At 42.2% G+C, this 25,594-nt stretch overlaps 1 protein-coding gene across 1 annotated transcript; it reads left to right on the forward strand.

The window, feature by feature from the left end:
* Positions 1–305: 305 nt before the first annotated feature.
* ccn5 (cellular communication network factor 5) lies at positions 306–20,353 on the forward strand. Its single transcript, XM_060937449.1, has 5 exons — positions 306–413; positions 1,113–1,323; positions 5,545–5,793; positions 18,564–18,784; positions 19,010–20,353. Exons 1-5 carry the CDS (start codon positions 345–347, stop codon positions 19,289–19,291), a joined length of 1,032 nt encoding a protein of 343 aa, XP_060793432.1. The 5' UTR covers positions 306–344; the 3' UTR covers positions 19,292–20,353.
* The last annotated feature ends 5,241 nt before the right edge of the window (positions 20,354–25,594 follow it).

Here is a 25,594-nt window from a genome sequence, read left to right on the forward strand (position 1 = left end):
GCCTCACCACATTATCAGATTCATTTAGCAGGAATGTGTTGTGGCAGCCAAAACCAAATCCCCTTGCTGCGCCTGCTTTTGCTTCACAGGTTGTCTTTTGGTGTTTAAGTGTAGCTGTGAGGAGGAGAGAAGTGGAGACCGGAGAACGGACCTGGCCAGCAGTGATGTGGAATTTAAAACATTTTCTGATTACTGGCCAGCCACTGTTTACACCACAGACAGGCCATGACATCAGAGGGGGGGGGGGGGGGGGGGGGGACCTTTATAAAAGTGAGAGTGCTCTGAGCCAGCCAGTGAACAAACAGCAGCACCAGTAGCTCAGCATACCGCGTTGGGACAGTGGGATGGACAAAAACGTGCAAAACACATACCCTCTGCTGGCATGGGCACTACTTTTGTACCTGTGCTCTCAGGTGAGAAGCTTTCTCTCCACCTACACTATCTTGGAGATCTGAGGTGTTGAGGTAATTAATTCATGCTGCTTGTTTAATGTTTGCCAGTTCAGTTAGGATTAAACTGTGGAAGGTGAGTATGATGGAAAGTTTTTATTTTTATTTATTTTTTTAACGTTTAAGGTTGGGATATAGATATAAGTGTTTTATCTATAGTTTGTTTTGTTGAAATTTCTGCTTAATAGTTGTAAATGTCAGTTGGATTACAGACAAATCAGATTGTTCTGTGCTTCCTGTATAGTGTATCCGAGCTGATCCACACTAGATCTAGTCTGATCTAGTTCCAAGTTTTTGTCATTTCTAATTGAGAGCAATTTTTTATTGCCTCTGGAGTCTGAAAACTGGTTTTCAGGAGAATTTTTTTTCTTCCATCATTTTAGCCTCCTTACTCTTCAGTGTACACACACACACACACACACACACACACACACACATATATATATATATATATATATATATATATATATATATATATATATATATATATATACACACTATATATATATATATATATATATATATATATATATATATATATATATATATATATATATATATATATATGCTTAAAGAAGTGACCTAGTTGAAGCTGCACCTGCATGTAGCACTGAGACACTGATTCCTGTTTTATAGTAAACCACTTCCTCGCAACCATTTCAGGTATGCTGTCAACAGTGTGCCAGACCATGCCAGTGTCCCAGCTCTGTGCCAGCCTGCCCTCAAGGCGTTGCTCTCATCCTGGACGGATGTGGATGTTGCCAAGTGTGTGCCCGCCAGAAGGGTGAAACCTGCACTGACCTACTCCTGTGCGACAACGGCTTGGAATGTGACTACAAAGCCAGTTTCCCTGGAGATCCAGGAGAGTGTGTCAGTGAGTAGTGAGGTTTCCTGCCTTGTGCTGAACAGCGTGTTTCAGCATGCATCCAAAACAGGGTTTGTAAACAGAATTAGCAAGCATAGTTCCAAGGAGGAGGACAAATAGGGCTACTGTGTGAGGATTTACCTGCACTGGCCAATCTTTAAAATGTCTTAACAACATGCTCGCTCTGGCTTCCTTTACACTGTTGAGACTGAGGGTGAAAATGTATAAGCTGTATAACCATACAACCTAATATGATAGTAAAATATTATTATAGAACAATAAGTGTAGTATATTGCGAGATCAGCAATACACTATTACATTATTTTAGTAAAATAAGATGTATTGTTAATTCAAATAAACTTTTACCTATAGTAGTTTATCAAAACATCCATCCATTATCCATCCATCCATCCATCCATCCATCCATCCATCATCTATAGCTGCTTATCCTGTTCTACAGGGTTGCAGGCAAGCTGGAGCCTATCCCAGCTGACTATGGGCGAGAGGCAGGGTACACCCTGGACAAGTCGCCAGGTCATCACAGGGCTGACACATAGAGACGAACAACCATTCACACTCACAGTCAATTTAGAGCTACCAATTAGCCTAACCTGCATGTCTTTGGACTGTGGGGGAAACCAGAGCACCCAGAGGAAACCCACACAGACACAAGGAGAACATGCAAACTCCACACAGAAAGGCCCCCGTCAGCCACTGGGCTCGAACTCAGAACCTTCTTGCTGTGAGGCAACAGTGCTAACCACTACACCACCATGCTGCCCTTTATCAAAGCAATAATAAAAATTTACTCTAATTTATGCATGGTATATTCTTTAAAAAGTAGGCTATATAGCCTTAGATTTTTTAGTAGATTCTAAAAATCTTGGATGATATTAAGGAAGGCGGGTGGCACAGTGGTGTAGTGGTTAGTGCTGTCGCCTCACAGCAAGAAGGTCCAGGTTCGAGCCCCGTGGCCGGTGAGGGCCTTTCTGTGCGGGGTTTGCATGTTGTCCGTGTGGGTTTCTTCCAGGTGCTCCGGTTTCCCCCACAGTCCAAAGACATGCAGGTTAGGTTAACTGGTGACTCTAAATTGACCGTAGGTGTGAATGTGAGTGTGAATGGTTGTCTATGTGCCAGTCCTGTGATGACCTGGCGACTTGTCCAGGGTGTACCCTGCCTTTCACCCATAGTCACCTGGGATAGGCTCCAGCTTGCCTGCAACCCTGTAGAACAGGATAAAGCGGCTAGAGATAATGAGATGAGAATGAGATATTAAGGAAGGCTGATTATTTTCCTATATCAACCTGTCCTGACGGGCGGCACGGTGGTGTAGTGGTTAGCGCTGTCGCCTCACAGCAAGAAGGTCCTGGGTTCGAGCCCCGGGGCCGGCGAGGGCCTTTCTGTGTGGAGTTTGCATGTTCTCCCCGTGTCCGCGTGGGTTTCCTCCGGGTGCTCCGGTTTCCCCCACAGTCCAAAGACATGCAGGTTAGGTTAACTGGTGACTCTAAATTGACCGTAGGTGTGAATGTGAGTGTGAATGGTTGTCTGTGTCTATGTGTCAGCCCTGTGATGACCTGGCGACTTGTCCAGGGTGTACCCCGCCTTTCGCCCGTAGTCAGCTGGGATAGGCTCCAGCTTGCCTGCGACCCTGTAGAAGGATAAAGCGGCTAGAGATAATGAATGAATGAATGAACCTGTCCTGACGTGTTTTATTCCACACCGGTGCAAGTCCATCATCATATGGTCGTCCAGTCGGCTGATCAGCACTAGCATCGATGGCTAGATTCCTGTCCCCTTCCGGGACTGGAAGTACAGGATTTGTAGTTATTGAACCTTCCATAGCGTGTAACTTTACAATGCGAAATAAGGTAAGGTGATGGGGTCGCAACGCCACACACCACCATTATCCAACTGATTGTTGGGATTTTTTTTAATCGGGGTTGTCTCCCCTAGATTTGCTGCAATTCTGTGACACTAGGGGCAGCACTGAGAGCCACTGCGGACGGTCTTCATCATGCGAGAGGCTAGATGGTGTGGCCCCTTGCTGGAATATTGGCCGTGGTTTGCGCATCACATGATGCTGGATATGAGGAGATCAGAATAGGACACCAGGTGCATCAAGGCCACCTAGAAAGGTACTACTCCTCCAGAGATCCTTGCCCCCAGAGCAAAGCGGACTATCACAGACACCTTCCACCTGCACAATAAACTTTTCCAGTGGCTACATTCAGGCAAATGCCTCTGTAGTCATATGGTCAGGACTGAGAGGCTGAGGAGGAGGTATTTCCCAAAGCCATCAGGATACTGAATGAGGCCTGAGCACCATCTCTGTCACTGTGTCACTTTAATGCATCTGCACTTTACAATCTACAGCTAAAAATAATAGCTTACCTAGATTTGTCTATGTGTGTATACAACTTTTAAAAAATGTATATTTTAGAGGTTTATGCACAGTACTGCGCAGAGCTGTTTTTCCACACACAACATTTCACTGCCATTGTTTTTAACAATTGTGCATGTGACAAATACAGTCATCCATCCATCCTCCCTGTTATACCACATCAGGTTGCCAATGCGAGCAACTGATTTATTAAAGAATGCCAAAGCATTCTTTGGGCGGCACGGTTGTGTAGTGGTTAGCACTACTATCGCCTCCCAGCAAGAAGGTTCTGGGTTTGAGCCCAGTGGCTGACAGGGGCCTTTCTGTGTGGAGTTTGCATTTTCTCCCCGTGTCTGCATGGGTTTCCTCTGGTTTCCCCCAAAGACATGCAGGTTAGGCTAATTGGTGTCTCTAAATTGGTAGGTGTGAATGGTTGTTTGTCTCTATGTGTCAGCCCTGTGATGACCTGGCAACTTGTCCAGGGTGTACCCCACCTCTCGCCCATAGTCAGCTGGGATAGGCTCCAGCTTGCCAGTGACCCTGCATAGGATAAGCAGTTACGGATAATGGATGGACACAACGTTATTTTTACTTATTTATAGTTATGGCAAAGTAGGTCCCATTATCACTTACATTATAACAATTATATTATAAACAGTTGTTTCCTTGCCAGCCTTTCATTTTGTCTCATTTGAAGTTAATAAGACCAAAAAAAAACCCAGGTTGTCATTTTAAACTGTAAAGCTGTCTTGCCTGAAGACATAAAAAAATTAAAGGATCAGGTTTCTCTGACTAGAGACTCCAAAATGCCAAAACTGCTAATAATGTCTCCATACAGGCATCACCATATCAACAATTACACAACTTAAAAGAAAAAGAAAAGTCCATTTATGTGGAGCGTCCATCATAAAAGTCTCTGTGTAAGCTGAATAACTACTAAGATACTGTCAGAGCTGAATAACTACTGTCAGAGCTGCTGTTAAAGAAAATTAATCACACTGACCAAATTCTGACCAATCAGATTTAAGAACTGAATGTCCTGCATTATATAACAGTAAATACACACACTGGCCATTTTAATAGGAACTTGTTCTTGATTCTAAGATTCCTGTTCTTGGCTGGCAGGACTGGAACCCAATGTAGTCTTCTGTTTTCTGTTGCATGCTGAGATGCTTTTCTGCTCACCATAATTGTAAAGAGTTGCTATGAGTTACTACAGCCTTCCTGGCAAAAAAAACTTGATCCAATCTGTCCATTTTCCTCTGACCCTCTCTTATCAACAAGGCATTTGTTTCCACCCACAGAACTGTCACTCACTCACTCAATGTTTTTTTTTGTTTTTCACGCCATTCTGTGTAAACTCTAAAGACTGTTGTGTGTGAAAACCTCAGGAGATCAGCAGTTTCTGAAATACTCAAACCGGTCTATCTGGCTCAAACCAACACCCATGCCACAGTGAAAGAAAGTCACACTTTGAAATTGCAATTTTTTCCATTCTGATGTTTGAAGTGAACATTAACTGAAGCTCTTGATTTGTATCTGCATGATTTTATACATCGTGCTGCTGTCAAGGGACTGGCTGAAACAGACAGCAGGTGGATGGGTGTTCCTAATAAAGTGGCCACTGAGTGTACACATGTACCACATCCAGTGTTCGTTTTTCTTAACATGTTTGTCACTGTGCTCATTATTATTACTTGTGGCTATGCTCAAGCTCCTTCAAATGTCTTTTTTCAGTACACATTCACATTTGGGAATGTGCAACTCACTCATCCCTCAGTATGTATTTCTGTGTAACTTTACTCCATATTTTGTATCTGAATGCGCTTTGTCTCTTCTCTGATGCTCAGGTCAGGAAGAGCTGGGTTGTGAGCTGAATGGCATTTCTTATCAGGAGGGTGAAGTGTTCCAGCCATCCTGCAGCAGCCAGTGCAAATGTGCAGGTGGAGGAGTGGCCTGCGTGCCCCTGTGCCCTGAGGATGTCCGCCTGCCCAGTTCAGACTGCCCATATCCTCAAAGGGTCCAGCTGCCAGGAAAGTGCTGTAAGGAGTGGGTGTGTAAGAACTTGGACAACAATGTAATACAACCTTCTGATACAGGTGAGATCAAATAAAGCCAATTTATTGTCCTTTCATCCATATTTACATATAAAGCTTCATATTGTGCCCGGGAGATCGCGAGTTCTGGGTCATACCAAAGACCATTATAAAAATGGTACCTGCTGCCATCTGGCAAGGCACGCTGCAATACAGATGTGAGTATGGAGTCAAACTCTTGCAGTTACCAGAGGACCAGCCCCCCACTCTAACCCTAGCTGTATAGGCGAGAGGTCGAGGGCTATGGAAACGGAGATCGGCTCCGCACCCATGCGCCTCAAAATGCTGGTTAGTACTGGGACAGCAGACTGCCTTGGAAGACCAGATCCTGGCGTGGAAGGGACTTTGACTTGATTCATATTGTGCCACCTAAGATTTTGTATACAGGACACATTCAGTTCAAATCATGTAAGCTTAACAAGTGTAAGTCTAGAGCCCACTTACAGCTTCATAAATGTATATGACAGTATGGGTAACTACACAATACACTTTAAATGCATGGTACAACAGGAATATAATCACTGGCATATGCTAAGGCTGAGCTTGCAACTCTCAAAACAAGTGTTGCCAGGCAAAACAAACATCACCTAGCAGCACTTATTTTATACCTATATGTTGATAATGGTAATATTTCTCAATCATCAGCTGTCAGGTTATAGTCCTATGAAAATCCATGACCTTGAGTTTGACATTTCAAAGTCATTCAAGGTCAAAGATCATGGTGCCAAATGAAAGCCTATATGGCACTTCCTATAAGTTGATAATGGTAAACATCTGTCTACCATCAACCATTTTCAAGTTATAGCCCTCTGAAAATCTGTGACCTTGAGTTTGACCTTTCAAGGTCACTCAAGGTCAAAGATCATAGTGCCAAATGAAAGGCCATATGGGAGTTCCTATATGCTCATAATAGTAAACGTCTGTCTATCGGTAACTGTTTGAGTTATAATGGAAAATATATTATTTTGACCAAAAGGTTGACCTTTCCGAACCATTGCCCACCTACCCTGAAAATTTGAAGTCACTCGGTGCAACCATCTAGACAGCTAGATTGTTTACAGACAGACACACAAACAAACAAACCGTACTGATTACAATACCTCACCCCACTTACTCCGTCACAGGCGAGGTAATAATCTCATACATGACCAACCTGGAGTTGGAGAGTCATAGCACATCTTTATACGTACTATTAACCTGTTAGAAAGACACTAAATAAAAAATACAACATGATGGGTCATGCTGTCCATCCATCCATTATCTGTAGCTGCTTATCCTGTTCTATGGGGTCACAGGTAAGCTGGATCCTATCCCAGCTGACTATGGGTGAGAAGCAGGGTACACCCTGGACAAGTTGCCAGATCATCGCATTGCTGACACATAGAGACAAACAAACATTCACACTCACATCTACAGTCAATTTAGAGCCACCAATTAGCCTAACCTGCATGTCTTTGGACTGTGGGGGCTTGAAACCAGGACCTTCTTGCTGTGAGGTGACAGTGCCAACCACTACACCACTGCGCTGCCTGGGTCATGCTGTCACTGGAAAATAATCAGCATTTCAATATTTTTCTATAACAGCTCACCCCAACATGTTTTATTCCTCTTGTACTACAGCAGTTTATAAACAATAACAATTTTTTATTGAGTAAAGAAAATGTCATACTTGTTATCCATTTATAGTTACATTTAAAGGGCTGATGACACGTTTTTGACATCTTTGGCGATGTTTTATAACATAAAAAGTAATTCCCGATGATCCATATATTAATTCACGAAGGCGCCTATTTTACAAGTTATGATAAAAAACGTGGCTATTTGGGCAAATTTGACGGGGCTGCAGCACCCAGGAGACGAAAGAGGAGGAGGGGCTATATGACGTCAGCGAAAGAATCTTCCTCCTCACTTACCAGTTTGTTGTTGATGCGACAGGTGTTCAGTTTATCATTATTAGTATTATTATTATACATTATTATAATATATATAGTTATTATGCCTTTGCGTTGTGTTGCCGGCTTTTGCTCCAAAACCCACAAGGATGAGGTAAGTTTATTCAAGTTTCCCAGAGATCCCGAGCTGCATGCAAAGTGGGTGAAGCAAGTCAGGCGCACTCGTGACAAGTGGGAGCCCTCAGCAACATCCGTCCTGTGCTCTGAACACTTCGATTTGGATTGTTTTGACACCCTTCCCAGCTTAAAGGAATCTCTTGGGTGTTCAGTTCAGCACAAACGTGTGCTGCTACCATCAGCAGTGCCTACAGTATTCCGGAGGGGGTCTACTAGTAGCTATGCCGGATCCAGCAGTCGCCTGGGACAAGGCGACTCCTCCAAAGACAGTCCAACTGTCAGAACATGTGTTGAGAAACGACATAAGATAAAGGTACGTAGAGCTATAGAGTGCTCCGACATGATGCTAAAAATAGTAACCATGCAGTCTGCGCGGCCATCTTGGAAGTCACTTGCTCCAGAGCGCTCATAGAGTACACATCATAGAGTACACATCATAGAGTACACATTCATGATAATCATAAATGTAATCATAAAGTCGGCGTGATATCAGTCATGTATTTGCTTGTGAAAGCTTGTGGCTTTCATGTAACTGCCGCCTAGCAATGAGAGGCAAAGGGTAAAGAGGGTAGGCTATCATAGATTCTATTTGGAAGAGATCAATACATGATTGCTTAAAAATTAGGTATTTTAACAATTTGCATCTGTTTTGTGATTATTGTGACACTTGTGTGTTATATAGAACTGTATGTCTTATCAGCACATCGAGGATCTTCCACCGGAGGCTTTAGCAAGTACTCGTAGCAACACTACACTTTACCCTTTGCCATGCATTGTTAGGGAATGGTAGCAAGTACCCTGGTTTGTTGATGTGACAGATTTGTAGTAGCAGTTGTAGTATTTTGCCTTTGCATTGTGGTCTCTTATTGCCAAGTTGAAAGAATTTGTTTCTCAAAGCAAACACTGAGGGAAAGCTAACTTAGCCAGACAAGTAGGCTACAGATTGTCATTTGCTTACGCTGATGTAGGTTATCAAATATTTTGCTTCATTCAAGGATAAAACTAAGAAGCCATAAACTAGAAGACGTGCCTGCCAATATTATCCTAAATGTATCACGGATCAGGCATAGTCGTAAGCTTATTATGTTAGCCGTTTGCATGCTCCATTAGGAACTATGTATTCAGTGTAGCATACGGCTTACATGATATAAGCAGTGTTTACACATGCAAGACAACAATACACAATATTAAAATATTGATTCCGTAACATTTTGAACAAATACAGGTTGACCTACCAATCCTTGTTATCCAACCTTGTGGTGTTCAATGCTGGGCTGTCTGCCTATCCGCTGTCCATCTTGGGGTTGGAGTCGCTCTCAGATTGCACGGTAACAGGTTCAAACCTGTACGGTTGGATGCACCCGTGTTCGTCATCACTTGATTCTTCCGATCTATCCCACTCACAACACAATTCTAGACTCCCAGAAGAGGAAGAGCTAGAGAGTTCACCGGCGTTTTCATGCGCCATTTCCATTGAGTAGACAGCCAGTGAACCGCAGCGTGTTCTTCCGCTGACGTCACAACATGGCCGCGAGCCACGGACCCAGTTTTCTTGCGCTGTGCAATTAAAAGTTGGATATTCGCGTAACAACAGCTTCTTTTCACGTAATTATAACAGAAATCTAACATGTTTGCCATGTTGTATAGTTTATTTAAGAAATTGCATAGAGTCATGTTCATGTCATCAGCCCTTTAATGTCCGTAAAACAAGTTCATTCTCATTATCACTTACCTTATAACCACTCAAAATGGTTGTTCCCTCACTAGCCTTACTCTTTTTTTTGCTTAAAAAAAAAAAAAAAATATATATATATATATATATATATATATATATATATATATATATATATATATATATATATATATGCAGTTTGTCATGTTACCAAGAAACCTCAAAGTCCTCCATCTTGGACTGTTACAAAGCACTGACAATGGAGAGACTCCTTCCAAAAATGAATAACAGACAACATCACAATATGATTACACATTTTCCAAATCTATTTATATGGAATGTCCACCATACAAGTCTCTGTGCAAGCTGTTACTATAGAAACCATAAAGTATTAGATGGTGTTACATGGGGAAGCCATGGCCTAAAGGTTAGAGAAGCAGCTTTGGGACCAAATGGTCACTGGTTTGATTCCCTGGACCAACAGGAATGGCTGAAGTGCCTTTGAGCAAGACACCTAACTCCATCTGCTCCTCAGGCAGCTCTGGGTATGTTATACATCGCTCTGGATAAGAGCGTCTCGTAAAAATGCCTGTACTGTAGTGTAACAAGTGCATTAACATAAACCTGTGATTTGCTTTGGAGCCTGAACTATTGGCCAAGCTTGCTGTAATAGAAAATTAATCAACACCTTCTGACCAATCAGAATTAAGAATTCAGTGGTGTTCTGGTAACATCCATCCACTATCCGTAACCACTTATCCTGTACAGGGTCACAGGCAAGCTGGAGCCTATCCCAGCTGACTATGGGTGAGAGGTGGGGTACACCCTGGACAAGTCACCAGGTCATCGCAGGGCTGACACAGAGAGACAAACAACTATTCACACTCATTCACACCTACAGTCAATTTAGAGCCACCAATTAGTCTAACCTGCATGTCTTTGGACAGTGGGGGAAACCAGAGCACCCGGAGGAAACTCATGGGGCGAACATGCAAACTCCACACAGAAAGGCCCATTTTGGCCACTTGGCTCAAACCTAGAACCTTCTTGCTGTGAGACGACAATGCTAACCACTACACCACCATGCCACCCTCTGGTAGAACAATTAATAAAAAATCTCATTGATAATTTATCATTGTATTTAAGCCATTTCCATTTAAGGAAGAATACATGCTTTACTATTTTTCACTTCGGGATGACGAGGCCTTTTAGAGAATGTCACAAGCCATGTTTACAAGACAATAAATTTTCACAAATATCTGGAGACAAAGTTTGCTTTGGTCTTTTATCCCAGTTATTGCACAAACCACAACTGCAGTGGTTTATCATTAGTCACATTCCAGTCTGAGCTTTTTTATTGTGGGATCTTTAGCACTGAGTTGAAAATGTCTTGCCAAGATGGAGCTGAACTGCCCAAACAACAGCTGCTTCCAGAAACTTTCCATGATTCATAACCAGACTCGTGTTTATGTAAGCCAGCAATTAATGTTGAAAACTGGCCAACCGAGAGCGGACATGATGGTGCTGGCAAAACTCTGGTCACTATAGGGACATCTGGAAACTTCAACAAATGTCCCCCAAGTCAGACCAACAGCTAGAGTTTTCTTGCGTGCAATGCAGGAAAGGTTATATAGTCATGCACAGCAAGATATCAAATGAACCGCTCATTGTTATCACTTTGGCTTTCAAAATTTCCATTTGTAGCACTTTCTGATGTGGGTGGACAGTTGATGTTTATCCAAAGGTTTTATTGAGCTTTTCAGCTTCCTTTTATCTCTCTATCACTCTCTCTCTCTGTCTCTCTCTCTCACACACACACACACAGACACACGCATTGTGGTTAGGGAGAGAGCTCCCTTTCTCTGCTCTCTCTCTCCTTTTATGCTCTGTCCCTGTAACAAACAGTGACACACACACACATTAACTGACAGCAGGTGGAATGACTTAGCTACTTACCTTCCCCGACCCCACCCTCCATTCACAGACTGCTGCTGGCCATGCCCCCGCTGCCACACCATTGTTTTCTTTTTTTTCTCATACAATGAATTTTACTTGCATTAGTTTTAAAATGCTGATGGAGGCCTCACATGAGTGAAATTTAAGCTTGATATTGAGTTATTCCTCTTGTATTGTTCAGTACCCATAGTGAAACTAAATGTTAGGGGATGGAAAATGTTTGAGTAATTAAAATACACAAACACTACTGGTGGCACGGTGGTGTAGTGGTTAGCATTGTCGCCTCACAGCAAGAAGGTCCGGGTTCGAGCCCCGTGGCCAACGAGGGCCTTTCTGTGCGGAGTTTGCATGTTGTCTGCGTGGGTTTCCTCTGGGTGATCCGGTTTCCCCCACAGTCCAAAGACATGCAGGTTAGGTTACCTGGTGACTCTAAATTGACCGTGAGTGTGAATGGTTGTCTGTGTCTATGTGTCGGCCCTGTGATGATCTGGCGACTTGTCCAGGGTGTACCCCGCCTTTCGCCCGTAGTCAGCTGGGATAGGCTCCAGCTTGCCTGCGACCCTGTAGAACAGGATAAAGCGGCTAGAGATAATGAGATGAGACAAACACTACTATACTTAAGTCTTATTTTGCCACTTTTATACTTTAGTGTTTTTAAAGTACTCATACTTAATTACATATCAAAGACAAACCCTTACATTTTACTCCTTACGTTATTATTTCAACTTGTTGCACATCATGAACTTCTCTTCTACTTTCATCCAGGTAATGACAATATCGATAGAATGGGTTTAGTTTAGCATCCAATTTTGATCTAATGCTTCATCTAATTTCAATTTTCTTCATCGAATACTTAATTAGCAAACTATGTTGCATTAGCAGACTTACAGCTCGAATGATATTGTCAGGCAAAATGGAGTTGTTGCTTTAAAATAAAAATCATCTTCTATCAGTTTTAAATAAGAAATTAAAAACCTTTTTCACAGGAAATCATTACATTCATTTAATTCCAGCAGTTAGATTTACTTTTCGCTTTTTAATACTTGAGTACATTTAAATGGAGGAACTTTTTTGCTTTCACTGGAGTACATTTTTGGATTGATACTACTTTTATTTGAGTAAGATTTAGACACATTATCTATATTTTCGCTTAAGTACAATTTATCACCCTTTTTTTCCCCACCCTTGGTAGTTACAATCCCCTCCAAAAGTATTTGAACAACCAATTCTTTTGTTTTTGTGACACTGAAGTCATTTAGGTTTGAAATTGAAAGATGAATATGAAGATATTATGAATGCCCTGCCTAAAGAAAAGTTGTGCACTGTAATATTTGATTGGATCGCCTTTAGCTTTGATTACAGCATGCATTCGTTGTAGTCTTGTTTCGATAAACTTATGCAATGTCACAACATTTATTTCAGTCTAGAGTTGTATTAATTTTTCACCAAGATCCTGTGTTGAGGATGGGAGAGTCGAGTCGAACCACTGCATAAAGTCTTCTCCAGCACATCCCAAAGATTCTCAATGGGGTTAAGGTCAGGACTCTGTGGTGGTTAATTCATGTGTGAAAATGGTTCCTTATGCTCCCTGAACCACTCTTTCACAATCTGAGCCTTAATTTTATTCCCGTGCCATCAGGGAGGAAAAATCCATTGATGTGATAACCTGGTCATTCAGTACATTCAGCTCATCATTCAGCTCATCATTTATTTTATTGCCACATAATGTTGCTGAGCCTCGACCTGACCAACTAAAGCAACCCCAGATCATAACACTGCCTCCAAAGACTTGTACAGTGGCCACTAGGCATGATGGATGCATCGCTTCACATGCTTCCCTTCTTACCCTGACACACCCATCACTCAGGAATACGGTAAATCTGGACTCATCAGACCACATGACCTTTTTCCACTGCTCCAGAGTTCAGTATTTATGCTCCCTAGCAAACTGAAGCCTTTTCTCTTGATTAGTCTCACTAGCAAGTGGTTTTCTTATGGCCACACAGCTATTTAGTACCAATCCTGTAAGTTCTCATCACATTGTGAGTGTGGAAATGATCTTAACTTCACTATTAAACATAGCCATGAGTTCTATTCTTGAGTGATTATTTATTTATTTTTACGATTTGACTTCACCAAGTATTTAAGTGATCTCTGATCATGGTCAGTCAGGATCTTTTTCCAGCCACATTTTTTCCACAAAGTTGATGGTCCTCCACTATCCTTCCAGGTTTTAATAATGTGTTGGACAGTTCTTAACCCAGTTCCAGTCATTTCAGTAATCTCCTTAGTTGTTTTCTTTGCTTGATAATTTGACCCTTCTGAAACACAGTAACATCTTTTCCATGAGCACGGGATACATGTCTTCTGACACGTTTGTTTAAGAAATGAGAAGCTACTCACTGCATCAGTTTGGGTTAAAAGAACTGCTGCCAGCTGAAACACATTAATCACTGCAATAATTATCCAATCAAAGACACTTATGTATTTGCTAATTTAAATCCAAATGGCAATTGGATTTTTGGCAGTGTCTGAATATCCTGATTTTTATATCTGGATGTGTTAAACATCTTATGACACTTATGACATGGCACCTTTGGTGGCAGATCACCCAATTTTTTAAGTGAGCAAAAGTATAGTAACTGACAGTCTTAAAGTAAATTAAAATAAATAACACTTGTTATTCTACCCACATTCACTGGGTATGAGCAGTGACGCACTCTGATTGGCTATTCTGCTACTAGGCTATCAGCTTATATACCGTGAGTACAGAAAAACAAAATGGTGGCGCGTGTTGCTGAACCAACCGAGGACGAAATAAAAACTACTCAAAAACAAAAGGCCAAAAATACAGAAAAAGCAATAAAATGAATGAAAGTATTTGATGGCAAGAACATATCTTTTTTTATTTTTCAAAAATTATTATTATAACATTTTTCACAAATTGCTACTGTCATTTCATTTCACTGGTGGGCGGCACGGTGGTGTAGTGGTTAGCGCTGTCGCCTCACAGCAAGAAGGTCCTGGGTTTGAGCCCCGGGGCTGGCGAGGGCCTTTCTGTGTGGAGTTTGCATGTTCTCCCCGTGTCCGCGTGGGTTTCCTCCGGGTGCTCCGGTTTCCCCCACAGTCCAAAGACATGCAGGTTCGGTTAACTGGTGACTCTAAATTGACCGTAGGTGTGACTGTGAGTGTGAATGGTTGTCTGTGTCTATGTGTCAGCCCTGTGATGACCTGGCGACTTGTCCAGGGTGTACCCCGCCTTTCGCCCGTAGTCAGCTGGGATAGGCTCCAGCTTGCCTGCGACCCTGTAGAAGGATAAAGCAGCTAGAGATAATGAGATGAGATGAGATTTCACTGGTTTGTTTACATTCTAAGTGGAAATGATCTTGTTGGATGTTTTGTATAAAGTTTTCATTTATCGAATTTGCAAAAAATAAAAATGCTCTGTTTCTCAAAATCCACTGAATGTGGATAGAATAAAATAGTTATTCCACTCAATCTCGTCATACATGGCTTATAGCCAACTCGGCGCTACACACCTTGTCAGATCATGTACGAGTCGAATTTATGGAAGAACTGTTAAATATTTGGTTGCATATCCTTTACTTACAACAGCTGTGTCAAGCTGGAGACCCACTGACATCACCAAACTGCATTCTTTTTTTGTGATGATTTTCCTGGCCAGTTTCTTTGAGTTGTACTTTGTTATGGAGAGTTACCTTATAAATTGGCAAACAGGATATTTCTGTAGACTTCTGAATTCATTCTGCTGCTGCCATCATGAGATGGTAGCAGCAGAATGAAAAGGTCAGTGAGCCTGTTCCAGAAGCAGCCATGCAAGCCCATATCATGACACTACCTCCACCATGCTTGACCGATTAACTCATATGTTTTAGATGATGAGCAGATCCTTTTTTGCTCCACTCTTTGGCCTTTCCAGCCAGGTTCCAGAGCTGACGTCAACAATGTTTCTGACATCAACTGCTGTCATTTTCCTTGGCTGACTTGGTCGATGTCTGGTTGTTAGTATACCAGTGGCTTCTTTCTTTCTATTCAGGACATTCCAAAATGTTGCATTGGCTATGCCCAAGGGTGTGTGCAATGGCTTTGATCAATTTTCCCTCTTTTCTCTGCTCAAAAATGTCTTGCTTTTCTCCCATAGACAGCTCTCTGGTCTGAATGTTGGTTTATCCTTTTTAACAACAAATGCAGTCATCACAGGTGAAACCCAGAGCTCAAACCAAAAGTAGAATTCTAGAGCTATTAATTGTTATCCCCTTCATCCCCATGGCATATAATGCAGGGGATATAGCTATCGCTCTGTCTGTCTGTCCATCTGTAAACATTTTAGTTTCCAGAGCATAATTCAAAAACTATTAGGAATTTTTTCACGAAACCTGACAGTTATGTTAAGTGACTAGAGGAGTTGTGCCTTTTGACATTTTTGGATTTCTGTGATTTTTACTTTTTCTGTATTTCCATGCCAACCAATTCAACTTAGGAAAATTTGGATTGGTGTTTCATGTGGTGGCCAGGGGGATATGTCATCTCCTGATGACTCTTGTTTAAACGGTCAATCTAACAGGGCACACATGGGTGACAAGAAACACCTGTCAGTGACGTTCCAATTTTTTTTTTTTTGATCATTTGAAAAGTGGTTGAGTTCAAACCAAAGGTGCCATGTTCTATGTGAGTTAACACACTGAGATATATTTACAGTGGGGCAAAAAAGTATTTAGTCAGTCACCAATTGTGCAAGTTCTACCACTTTAAAAGATGAGAGAGGCCTGTAATTTTCATCATAGGTATACCTCAACTATGAGAGACAAAATGAGAAAAAAATCCAGAAAATCACATTGTCTGATTTTTAAATAATTTCTTTGCAAATTATGGTGGAAAATAAGTATTTGGTCAATAACAAAAGTTCATCTCAATACTTTGTTATATACCCTTTGTTGGCAATGACAGAGGTCAAACATTTTCTGTAAGTCTTCACAAGGTTTTCACACACTGTTGCTGATATTTTGGCCCATTCCTCCATGCAGATCTCCTCTAGAGCAGTGATGTTTTGGGGCTGTCGCTGGGCAACATGGACTTTCAACTCCCTCCAAAGATTTTCTATGGGGTTAAGATCTGGAGACTGGCTAGGCCACTCCAGGATCTTGAAATGCTTCTTACGAAGCCACTCCTTCATTGCCCGGGCAGTGTGTTTGGGATCATTGTCATGCTGAAAGACCCAGCCACATTTCATCTTCAATGCCCTTGCTGATGGAAGGAGGTTTTCACTCAAAATCTCACGATACATGGCCCCATTCATTCTTTCCTTTACACAGATCAGTCGTCCTGGTCCCTTTGCAGAAAAACAGCCCCAAAGCATGATGTCTCCACCCCCATGCTTCACAGTAGGTATGGTGTTCTTTGGATGCAACTCAGCATTCTTTCTCCTCCAAACACGACAAGTTGAGTTTTTACCAAAAAGTTCTATTTTGGTTTTATCTGACCATATGACATTCTCCCAATCCTCTTCTGGATCATCCAAATGCTCTCTAGCAAACTTCAGACGGGCCTGGACATGTACTGGCTTAAGCAGGGGGACACGTCTGGCACTGCAGGATTTGAGTCCCTGGCGGCGTAGTATGTTACTGATGGTAGCCTTTGTTACTTTGGTCCCAGCTCTCTGCAGGTCATTCACTAGGTCCCCCCGTGTGGTTCTGGGATTTTTGCTCATCGTTCTTGTGATCATTTTGACCCCACGGGGTGAGATCTTGCGTGGAGCCCCAGATCAAGGGAGATTATCAGTGGTCTTGTATGTCTTCCATTTTCTAATAATTGCTCCCACAGTTGATTTCTTCACACCAAGCTGCTTACCTATTGCAGATTCAGTCTTCCCAGCCTGGTGCAGGTCTACAATTTTGTTTCTGGTGTCCTTTGACAGCTCTTTGGTCTTGGCCATAGTGGAGTTTGGAGTGTGACTGTTTGAGGTTGTGGACAGGTGTCTTTTATACTGATAACGAGTTCAAACAGGTGCCATTAATACAGGTAACAAGTGGAGGACAGAGGAGCCTCTTAAAGAAGTTGTTACAGGTCTGTGAGAGCCAGAAATCTTGCTTGTTTGTAGGTGACCAAATACTTATTTTACCGAGGAATTTACCAATTAATTCATTAAAAATCCTACAATGTGATTTCCTGGATTCTTTCCCCCCATTCTGTCTCTCATAGTTGAAGTGTACCTATGATGAAAATTACAGGCCTCTCTCATCTTTTTAAGTGGGAGAACTTGCACAATTGGTGGCTGACTAAATACTTTTTTGCCCCACTGTATAAAGGAAACAAAAGGTAAAAATCTGAACTATCATCTTATTCATCCTTTGATCTAAAACCCAAATGTTTTCAGTGTATAGCAAAAACAAAAGAACTGGCCTTGCCGTTCCGATACTCTCAAAAGGGAGTATACAAGAGTGAGGGCATGGGAGTTTTTTTCAGTCCAAGATTGCCAGTTTAAGTATATGCACTTCACTTTTTTTCATATAAAATTATCAAGATCAAAAGATTACAACATCCATAACTGCTTATCCTGTGCAGGGTCGCTGGCAAGCTGGAGCCTGTCCCAGCTGACTATGGGTGAGAGGCAGGGTACACCCTGGACAAGTCGCCAGGTCATTGCAGGGCTGACACATAGAGACAATCATTCGTTCACATTCACACCTATGATCAATTTAGAGCCACCAATTAGCCTAACATGCATGTCTTTGGACTGTGGGAGAAACCGGAGCACCTGGAGGAAACCCAGAAACCCACGCAGACATAGGGAGAACATGCAAACTCCATACAGAAAGGCTCCCATCGGCCACTGGGTTCAAACCCAGAACTTTCTTGCTGTGAGGTGACAGTGCTAACCACTACACCACCGTGCCGCCCAGAGATTACAACATTCTTTAGTTAATTGCAATTAAGTTAATTACCTCAATCTGAGATGAAGACGTCTGATTTGCTCTTTTGGTCTCTGTTCAGTTTGTGTTAGTAGCTTTCACTGCATTTGGAGTTGAATACGTTTGATAAGTGTATTATGGTTACAGGTTACAGTTATGCCCAAATGTTGCCTGCACATCCTGGTTCCCAAGGCACACTCAGCTTAAACTGTATACACCAGAGCACAAGGTGGAGTGCCTGCTCGCATACCTGTGGCATGGGAATCTCCACACGTGTGAGCAACCAGAATGAGGCCTGCAGACTTGAGCAGCAGATCAGGCTATGTCAAATCCGACCATGCCTGGCTTTGCCACATCAAGCACCAGTGGTGAGCCATGATTAATTTAACATCAGTGCTAACACTTGAAATAATAATAATACTAAAATTCCAGGATATTGGACTGCATGTTTACTGTACTGTGTTTTACAAAAAAAATCCAGTTTTTCTTTATTGGTATAATTTTATTGTTGTAAAAAATTACAACCACATTGGAGAAGGAAGCATACACTGATGATGCATTAATCCTTGCTCTGTGTTTTTTTTCTGCATTAGTGGCCAAGGAGATGTAAGCCGAGCTATATGTCAGAATTTCCCACACGCCTGTTCTATCAAGGCTGCCACAGCACACAATTATATCGTCCACTTTACTGTGGCCTCTGCACTGACGGCCGATGTTGCACACCTTATCAGACCAACACTGTCTCAGCCACCTTCCTCTGTCCAGGGGGCCGCCTGCTCCACAAAGCTGTCATGATGATCAAGTCCTGTGTTTGCCATTCTAACTGCCCCTACTCATCTGGTGGAATCTACAGGAGGCTTCCTTTGAGGGGATAGATACTCTCATGCACTGACTCACATAAAACCCTGTTTGAAGCCTAGAAAGAATAGCACTTTGCACATACCACAGTATTTTTTTTTATTACCAGGGAAAGATTAGTAAATCCTGGGCACCTGGGTAGGAACTGGGCAGGTGCTATCCAGAAGACCTTCAGCAATTGGCTTTTTTCTTGCTTTTCCCTTCGCAAACTCTTTCACCAAATCCACCAAAGTCCAGCTCTTTAACAAGCTCCAACTCCATGGTTCGCAGTGACAGCATGTTAAGTCTTCTTTGGCCAATTTTAGTTTGTTTTTAATCCAACCTATTAGGCAAAATGGACATTCTTTGGCTTCTCTCTTCTTTTCATCAACACAGTGTGGATCTCTGTTTTTTTCCATCCACTTCTCTCTTCAGTTAGGACCTAACTGACTGCTCATTGGGTACAAATTCAGACCCATACACTAATAATTTTTCATAATTTATTTCATATTCTGTGACTTTACATTCATCAGCTTGGGTTCTATTAAAATCAGAAGGTTTTTCAATTTCATAAAACCGGTGAAATTTAGTTCCCTCTGAAATTTGGTCATTGTGCTATATGTTTATTTATGTAATATCTCACAAAATATCAAGCCACCCTGTAGCTGGGAAGTTATTTAATTTGAGGGGATTCCCTAGCAAATAATGTGCATGAAATCACGGACAGGGGAAGTCCGTGTGCGCATGTGCAGGTTTACGGCATCTTCTGAAAGGCAGTCTACCTTTAAATAACTAATGTTTGACAGTGTAAAGGTTACTTAGTCTAATGATTCATTTCAAATCTATGCTTGTTGGAGACCCACTAGTTGGAAGGTCCCCCGGACATCTGCCGAATGTCCCGGTCACTTATCCGTCTCTGCAAATTATGTCATTTTGTATAAAGAGCTTGTGATCACACATACATTTACAATGGCCTTGCTTAAGAATGTACTGGACTGGCCTGATTCTTCACTTACAGCCTGTGTATATAGATTTTGTGTGTGTGTATGATCAGAATTTTAACTTTGCTATGAATTTGAGAAGTCTGTTAAGATGTTAAACCCATCTCTTTTAGTTTGGTTTATATGATGGCAGCTATTAGGCCTGAGCACTTACAGCTTCCTTTGTAATTTAATTATCATAACTTGTATACTTACTGTCACTTAGTGATGAATACTTTTGCTTGTTTAAAACTGAGGTAGCAGTGTCAGTGTAGAACGACATTTCAAATGCTTCTTCCAAGCTTTGATCTGGAACCCTATTTTAGTTAGATATAATGGTTTTCTCATCTCATCTCATTATCTCTAGCCGCTTTATCCTTCTACAGGGTCGCAGGCAAGCTGGAGCCTATCCCAGCTGGCTACGGGCGAAAGGCGGGGTACACCCTGGACAAGTCGCCAGGTCATCACAGGGCTGACACATAGACACAGACAACCATTCACACTCACATTCACGGTCAATTTAGAATCACCAGTTAACCTAACCTGCATGTCTTTGGACTGTGGGGGAAACCGGAGCACCTGGAGGAAACACACACAGACACAGGAAGAACATGCAAACTCCGCACAGAAAGGCCCTCGCCGGCCACGGGGCTCGAACCCGGACCTTCTTGCTGTGAGGCGACAGCGCTAACCACTACACCACCGTGCCACCCTAATGGTTTTCTGTACCTTTTAAATTGGCTCTATCTATCATTTGATCTTAACCGAACTAGGCCAATGAAGATATAAATCCTGTTTCAGAAAAGTTTATGTTCAGGCACCCACTTGAATACGGGCTTGGGTGAAAAACTGTATGACCTCTTTCAAGAAACACCAAGTGTTGTGTTGCGAGACCCATTATTTTGCTCATGTAATTTGCTGTACATATTTGTAAATGCAGTTATTACATTATATATATATTGGTTTATAATTTATGTGTGCACCCTACAACATAATAGATTACATGTCTGAATCAAACAAGCATCTTTTATTTTCTAGCTTCCTGAGATTGTGCTCTGAGATCAATCATCGTCATAGAAATATCATACAAATGTTGGTGTTTGACCAAATTCTTAACTTGGGTGCTGAAGTCTGAGCTGCTTGTAAATGATGACTGGAACAGAAACCTAAATTTGGCAGAGTGGGCATGGTCAAGCATTGGCTGTAGACGGAGACAAGGTGGGTCAAACCAGTAGGTAGTGTGTGATGATTCTCACCTATGTCTGATTACTGGGATGTCTACTTAATTACGGTGTCTGCAAAAGTATTCATCCCCTTTGGTGTTTGTCCTGTTTTGTCGCATTACAAGCTGGAATTAAGATAGATTTTTGGAGGGTTAGAACCATTTGATTTACACAACATGCCTACCAGTTTAAAGGTGCAAATTGTTGTTTCATTGTGATGCAAGCAAAAATTAAGATGAAAAAAAACAGAAATCTGGAGTGTGCATAGATATTCACCCCCCCCCCCCCCCCCCCCCCCCCCCAAAAAAAAAAAAAAAAAAAAAAGTTAATACTTTGTAGAGCCACCTTTTGCTGCAATTACAGCTACAAGTTTCTTGGGGCATGTCTCTATTAGCTTAGCACATCTAGCCACTGGGATTTTTGCCCATTCCTCAAGGCAAAACTGCTCCAATTCCTTCAAGTTAGATGGGTTGCGTTGGTGTACAGCAATCTTGAAGTTATGCCACAGATTCTCAATTGGACTGAGGTCTGGGCTTTGATTAGGCCATTCCAAGACATTTAAATGTTTCCCTTTGAACCACTCTAGTGTAGCTTTAGCAGTATGTTTTAGGTCATTGTCCTGCTGGAATGTGAACCTTCATCCCAGTCTCAAACCTCTGGCTGACTCAAACAGGCTTTCCTCCAGAATTGCCCTGTATTTAGTGCCATCCATCTTTCCTTCAGGCCTGACCAGCTTTCCTGTCCTTGCAGATGAAAAATATCCCCACAGCACAATGCTGCCACCACCATGCTTCACTGTAGGAATGGTGTTCTCAGGTTGTTGGGTTTGCGCCACACATGGCATTCCCCATGATGGGCGAAAAGGTCAATTTTAGTCTCATTTGACCAGAGAATCTTCTTGCATGTGTTTGGGGAGTCTGCTACATGCTGTTGGGCAAACTCCAAATGTGTTTTCTTAAGCAATGACTTTTTTCTGGCCACTCTTCCATAAAGCCCCACTCTGTGGAGTGTATGGCTTAAAGTGGTCCTATGGACAGATACTCCCATCTCCACTGTGGATCTTTGCAGCTCCTTCAGTGTTATCTTTGGTGTCTTTGTTGCGTCTCTGATTAATACCCTCCTTGCCCGGTCTGTGAGTTTTGGTGGGCAGCCTACTCTTGTCAGGTTTGGAGTGCTCCTTGGTTCTTCTAGAACAGGTTGATTTATACAGATGTCATGTGACAGATCATGTGGTACTTTGATTGCACACAGGTGGATCTTAGTCAACTAATTATGTGACTTATGAAGTGAATTGGTTGGACCAGCTCTTATTTAGGGGTTTCATACAAAAGGGGGTGAATACCTATGCACACTCCAGATTTCTGTTTTTTTCATCTTAATTATTGTTTGTGTCACAATAAAACAACAATTTTCACCTTTAAAGTGGTAGGCATGTTGTGTACATCAAATGGTGCTACCCCTCCCAAAATCCATTTTAATTCCAACTTGTAAAGCAATAAAACAGGATAAACACCAAAGGGGGATGAATACTGTTGCAAGACACTGTACATTACATTCATTAAAAACAAACAAACAAAAAAACCTTTGAAATATGTAGCACTTTAAAACTCAACCTAAAATGGATACAGGATATTTATGGAGGCGGCACGGTGGTGTAGTGGTTAGCGCTGTCGCCTCACAGCAAGAAGGTTCGGGTTCAAGCCCCGTGGCTGGCAAGGGCCTTTCTGTGCGGAGTTTGCATGTTCTCCCCATGTCCGTGTGGGTTTCCTCCGGGTGCTCCAGTTTCCCCCACAGTCCAAAGACATGCAGGTTAGGTTAACTGGTGACTCTAAATTGACCGTAGGTGTGAGTGTGAATGGTTGTCTGTGTCTATGTGTCGGCCCTGAGATGATCTGGTGACTTGTCCAGGGTGTACCCCGCCTTTCGCCCGTAGTCAGCTGGGATAGGCTCCAGCTTGCCTGTGACCCTGTAGAACAGGATAAAGCGGCTAGAGATAATGAGATGAGATATTTATGGATGTGAAAAATATGTTCATCACCTTTTAGTGCATAAGGTTGCAGTAATTCATGTTTTGTGTTTTCAAAGAGGAAGGAAATTGTACTGGTGTATGTTTGCTCTTTGGATTGAGGAAGGAAATGGACATGCACAAACCAAATGAGAGAAACGAGTTTAAAAATATTGTGCATAAAGGAGTGTACAATGGGCGGCATGGTGGTGTAGTGGTTAGCGCTGTTGCCTCACAGCAAAAAGGTCTGGGTTCGAGCCCTGTGGCCAACGAGGGCCTTTCTGTGCGGAGTTTGCATTTTGTCTGTGTGGGTTTCCTCTGGGTGCTCCAGTTTCCCCCACAGTCCAAAGACATGCAGGTTAGGTTAACTGGTGACTCTAAATTGATCATAGATGTGAATGGTTGTCTATGTCTATGTGTCAGCCCTGTGATGGCCTGGCGACTTGTCCGGGGTGTACCCCACCTTTTGCCCATAGTCAGCTGGGATAGGCTCCAGCTTCCCTGTGACCCTGTAGAACAGGATAATGAGATGAGATGAGGTTGCAGTAATTCATGTTTTGTGTTTTCAAAGAGGAAACATACACCAGTAAAATCATTGGTCCTATACAGAATTACTGGTGAATCTTTGATGCTTGGGGGAAGGACTGCAAATTCATTGTTTTCCACTGCTTATCTCAGCCATCTCAGAGCTGAAAATAGCTGAAACCCTGTGGCTTGAAATGAGGAAGAAAATCGACATGCACAAACCAAATGAGAGAAACGAGTTTAAAAATATTGTGCATGGAGGAGCGTACGACGGAAATTGAAATCTTCCATTTTTACATTAAATGTTTAATGAAGGGTGACATGGTGGTGTAGTGGTTAGCGCTGTTGCCTCACAGCAAGAAGGTCCAGGTTCGAGCCCTGTGGCCGACGAGGGCCTTTCTGTGTGAAGTTTGCATGTTCTCCCCATGTCTGCGTGGGTTTCCTCCGGGTGCTCTGGTTTCCCCCACAGTCCAAAGACATGCAGGTTAGGTTAACTGGTGACTCTAAATTGACTGTAGGTGTGAGTGTGAATGGTTGTCTGTGTCTATGTGTACCCTGCCTTTCGCCTGTTGTCAGCTAGGATAGGCTCCAGCTTGCCTGCGACCCTGTAGAACAGGATAAAGCGGCTAGAGATGATGAGATGAGGAGTGTGCAACAACTGTCCCTAATAAGGAGTTGCATACAGCAATTATCTCTTCAACAGGAAGTGACTTTATGCTGTTATTTTCTTTCAGGGAACCTTTGCCACGGTTTCAAAAGCTGTTTTGGTGCAGATGCATTACTCAAATGCATTACTCAAGAAAAAAGATTCTGTTTCAACAAGGCAGCATTCTCATGTGTTTAAGCTCAAAATATGTCTTTAAGGTTTTCAAAGAAATATTGCCACTGACATGTCCAAGTTCAATACTTTGATAAAGTACTGAACGTTTGTGGACACCTGACCATCAATCTTTTATGTGCTTGCTGAATTCCAGATTTATTCCCCCTTTGCTGTTATAATACACTCCACTCTTCTGGGAAGGCTTTCCACTAGATTTTGGATCATGGTTGTCAGGATTTGTGTTCATCCATCCAGTCATCCATCCATTATCCATAACCACTTATCTTGTGCAGGGTCGCGGGAAAGCTGGAGCCTATCCCAGGTGACTATGGGTGAAAGGCAGGGTACACCCTGGACAAGTCGCCAAGTCATCGCAAGGCTCACACATAGAGACAAACAACAATAGATGACTTGCAACCACGTGACCAAAATGAGCAATACACGTCATGAGCGTCCGCCATGATATTAGATATACAAAGCAACTAGGATGGCAGCCGCTGAAAGCATGTCTGTAAACAATGCTGAATTTTCTCAGTATTACCATGATTTGAATGATCGAGCGAAGATTTGATACAAAGAGAAGATAGATATGTATGGTTTTGACCCCTATTATTTTAAAAAGTCAGACTTTTCTGAAGATAAGACGCTTCTACCGATCATTGAGTACAAATACAGGTCATTTAGTCCAATGACCATTTCGTCCAAAGCCTTTTTCATACGCACTATCAATTATTTTATATTTCAGGTATTTGTTTGCTCGCAAAAAGGAGGAATTCTCAATGGACTTT

This window comes from Neoarius graeffei, chromosome 13, assembly GCF_027579695.1.
Source record: "Neoarius graeffei isolate fNeoGra1 chromosome 13, fNeoGra1.pri, whole genome shotgun sequence".
NCBI classification, from domain to species: Eukaryota; Metazoa; Chordata; class Actinopteri; order Siluriformes; family Ariidae; genus Neoarius; species Neoarius graeffei.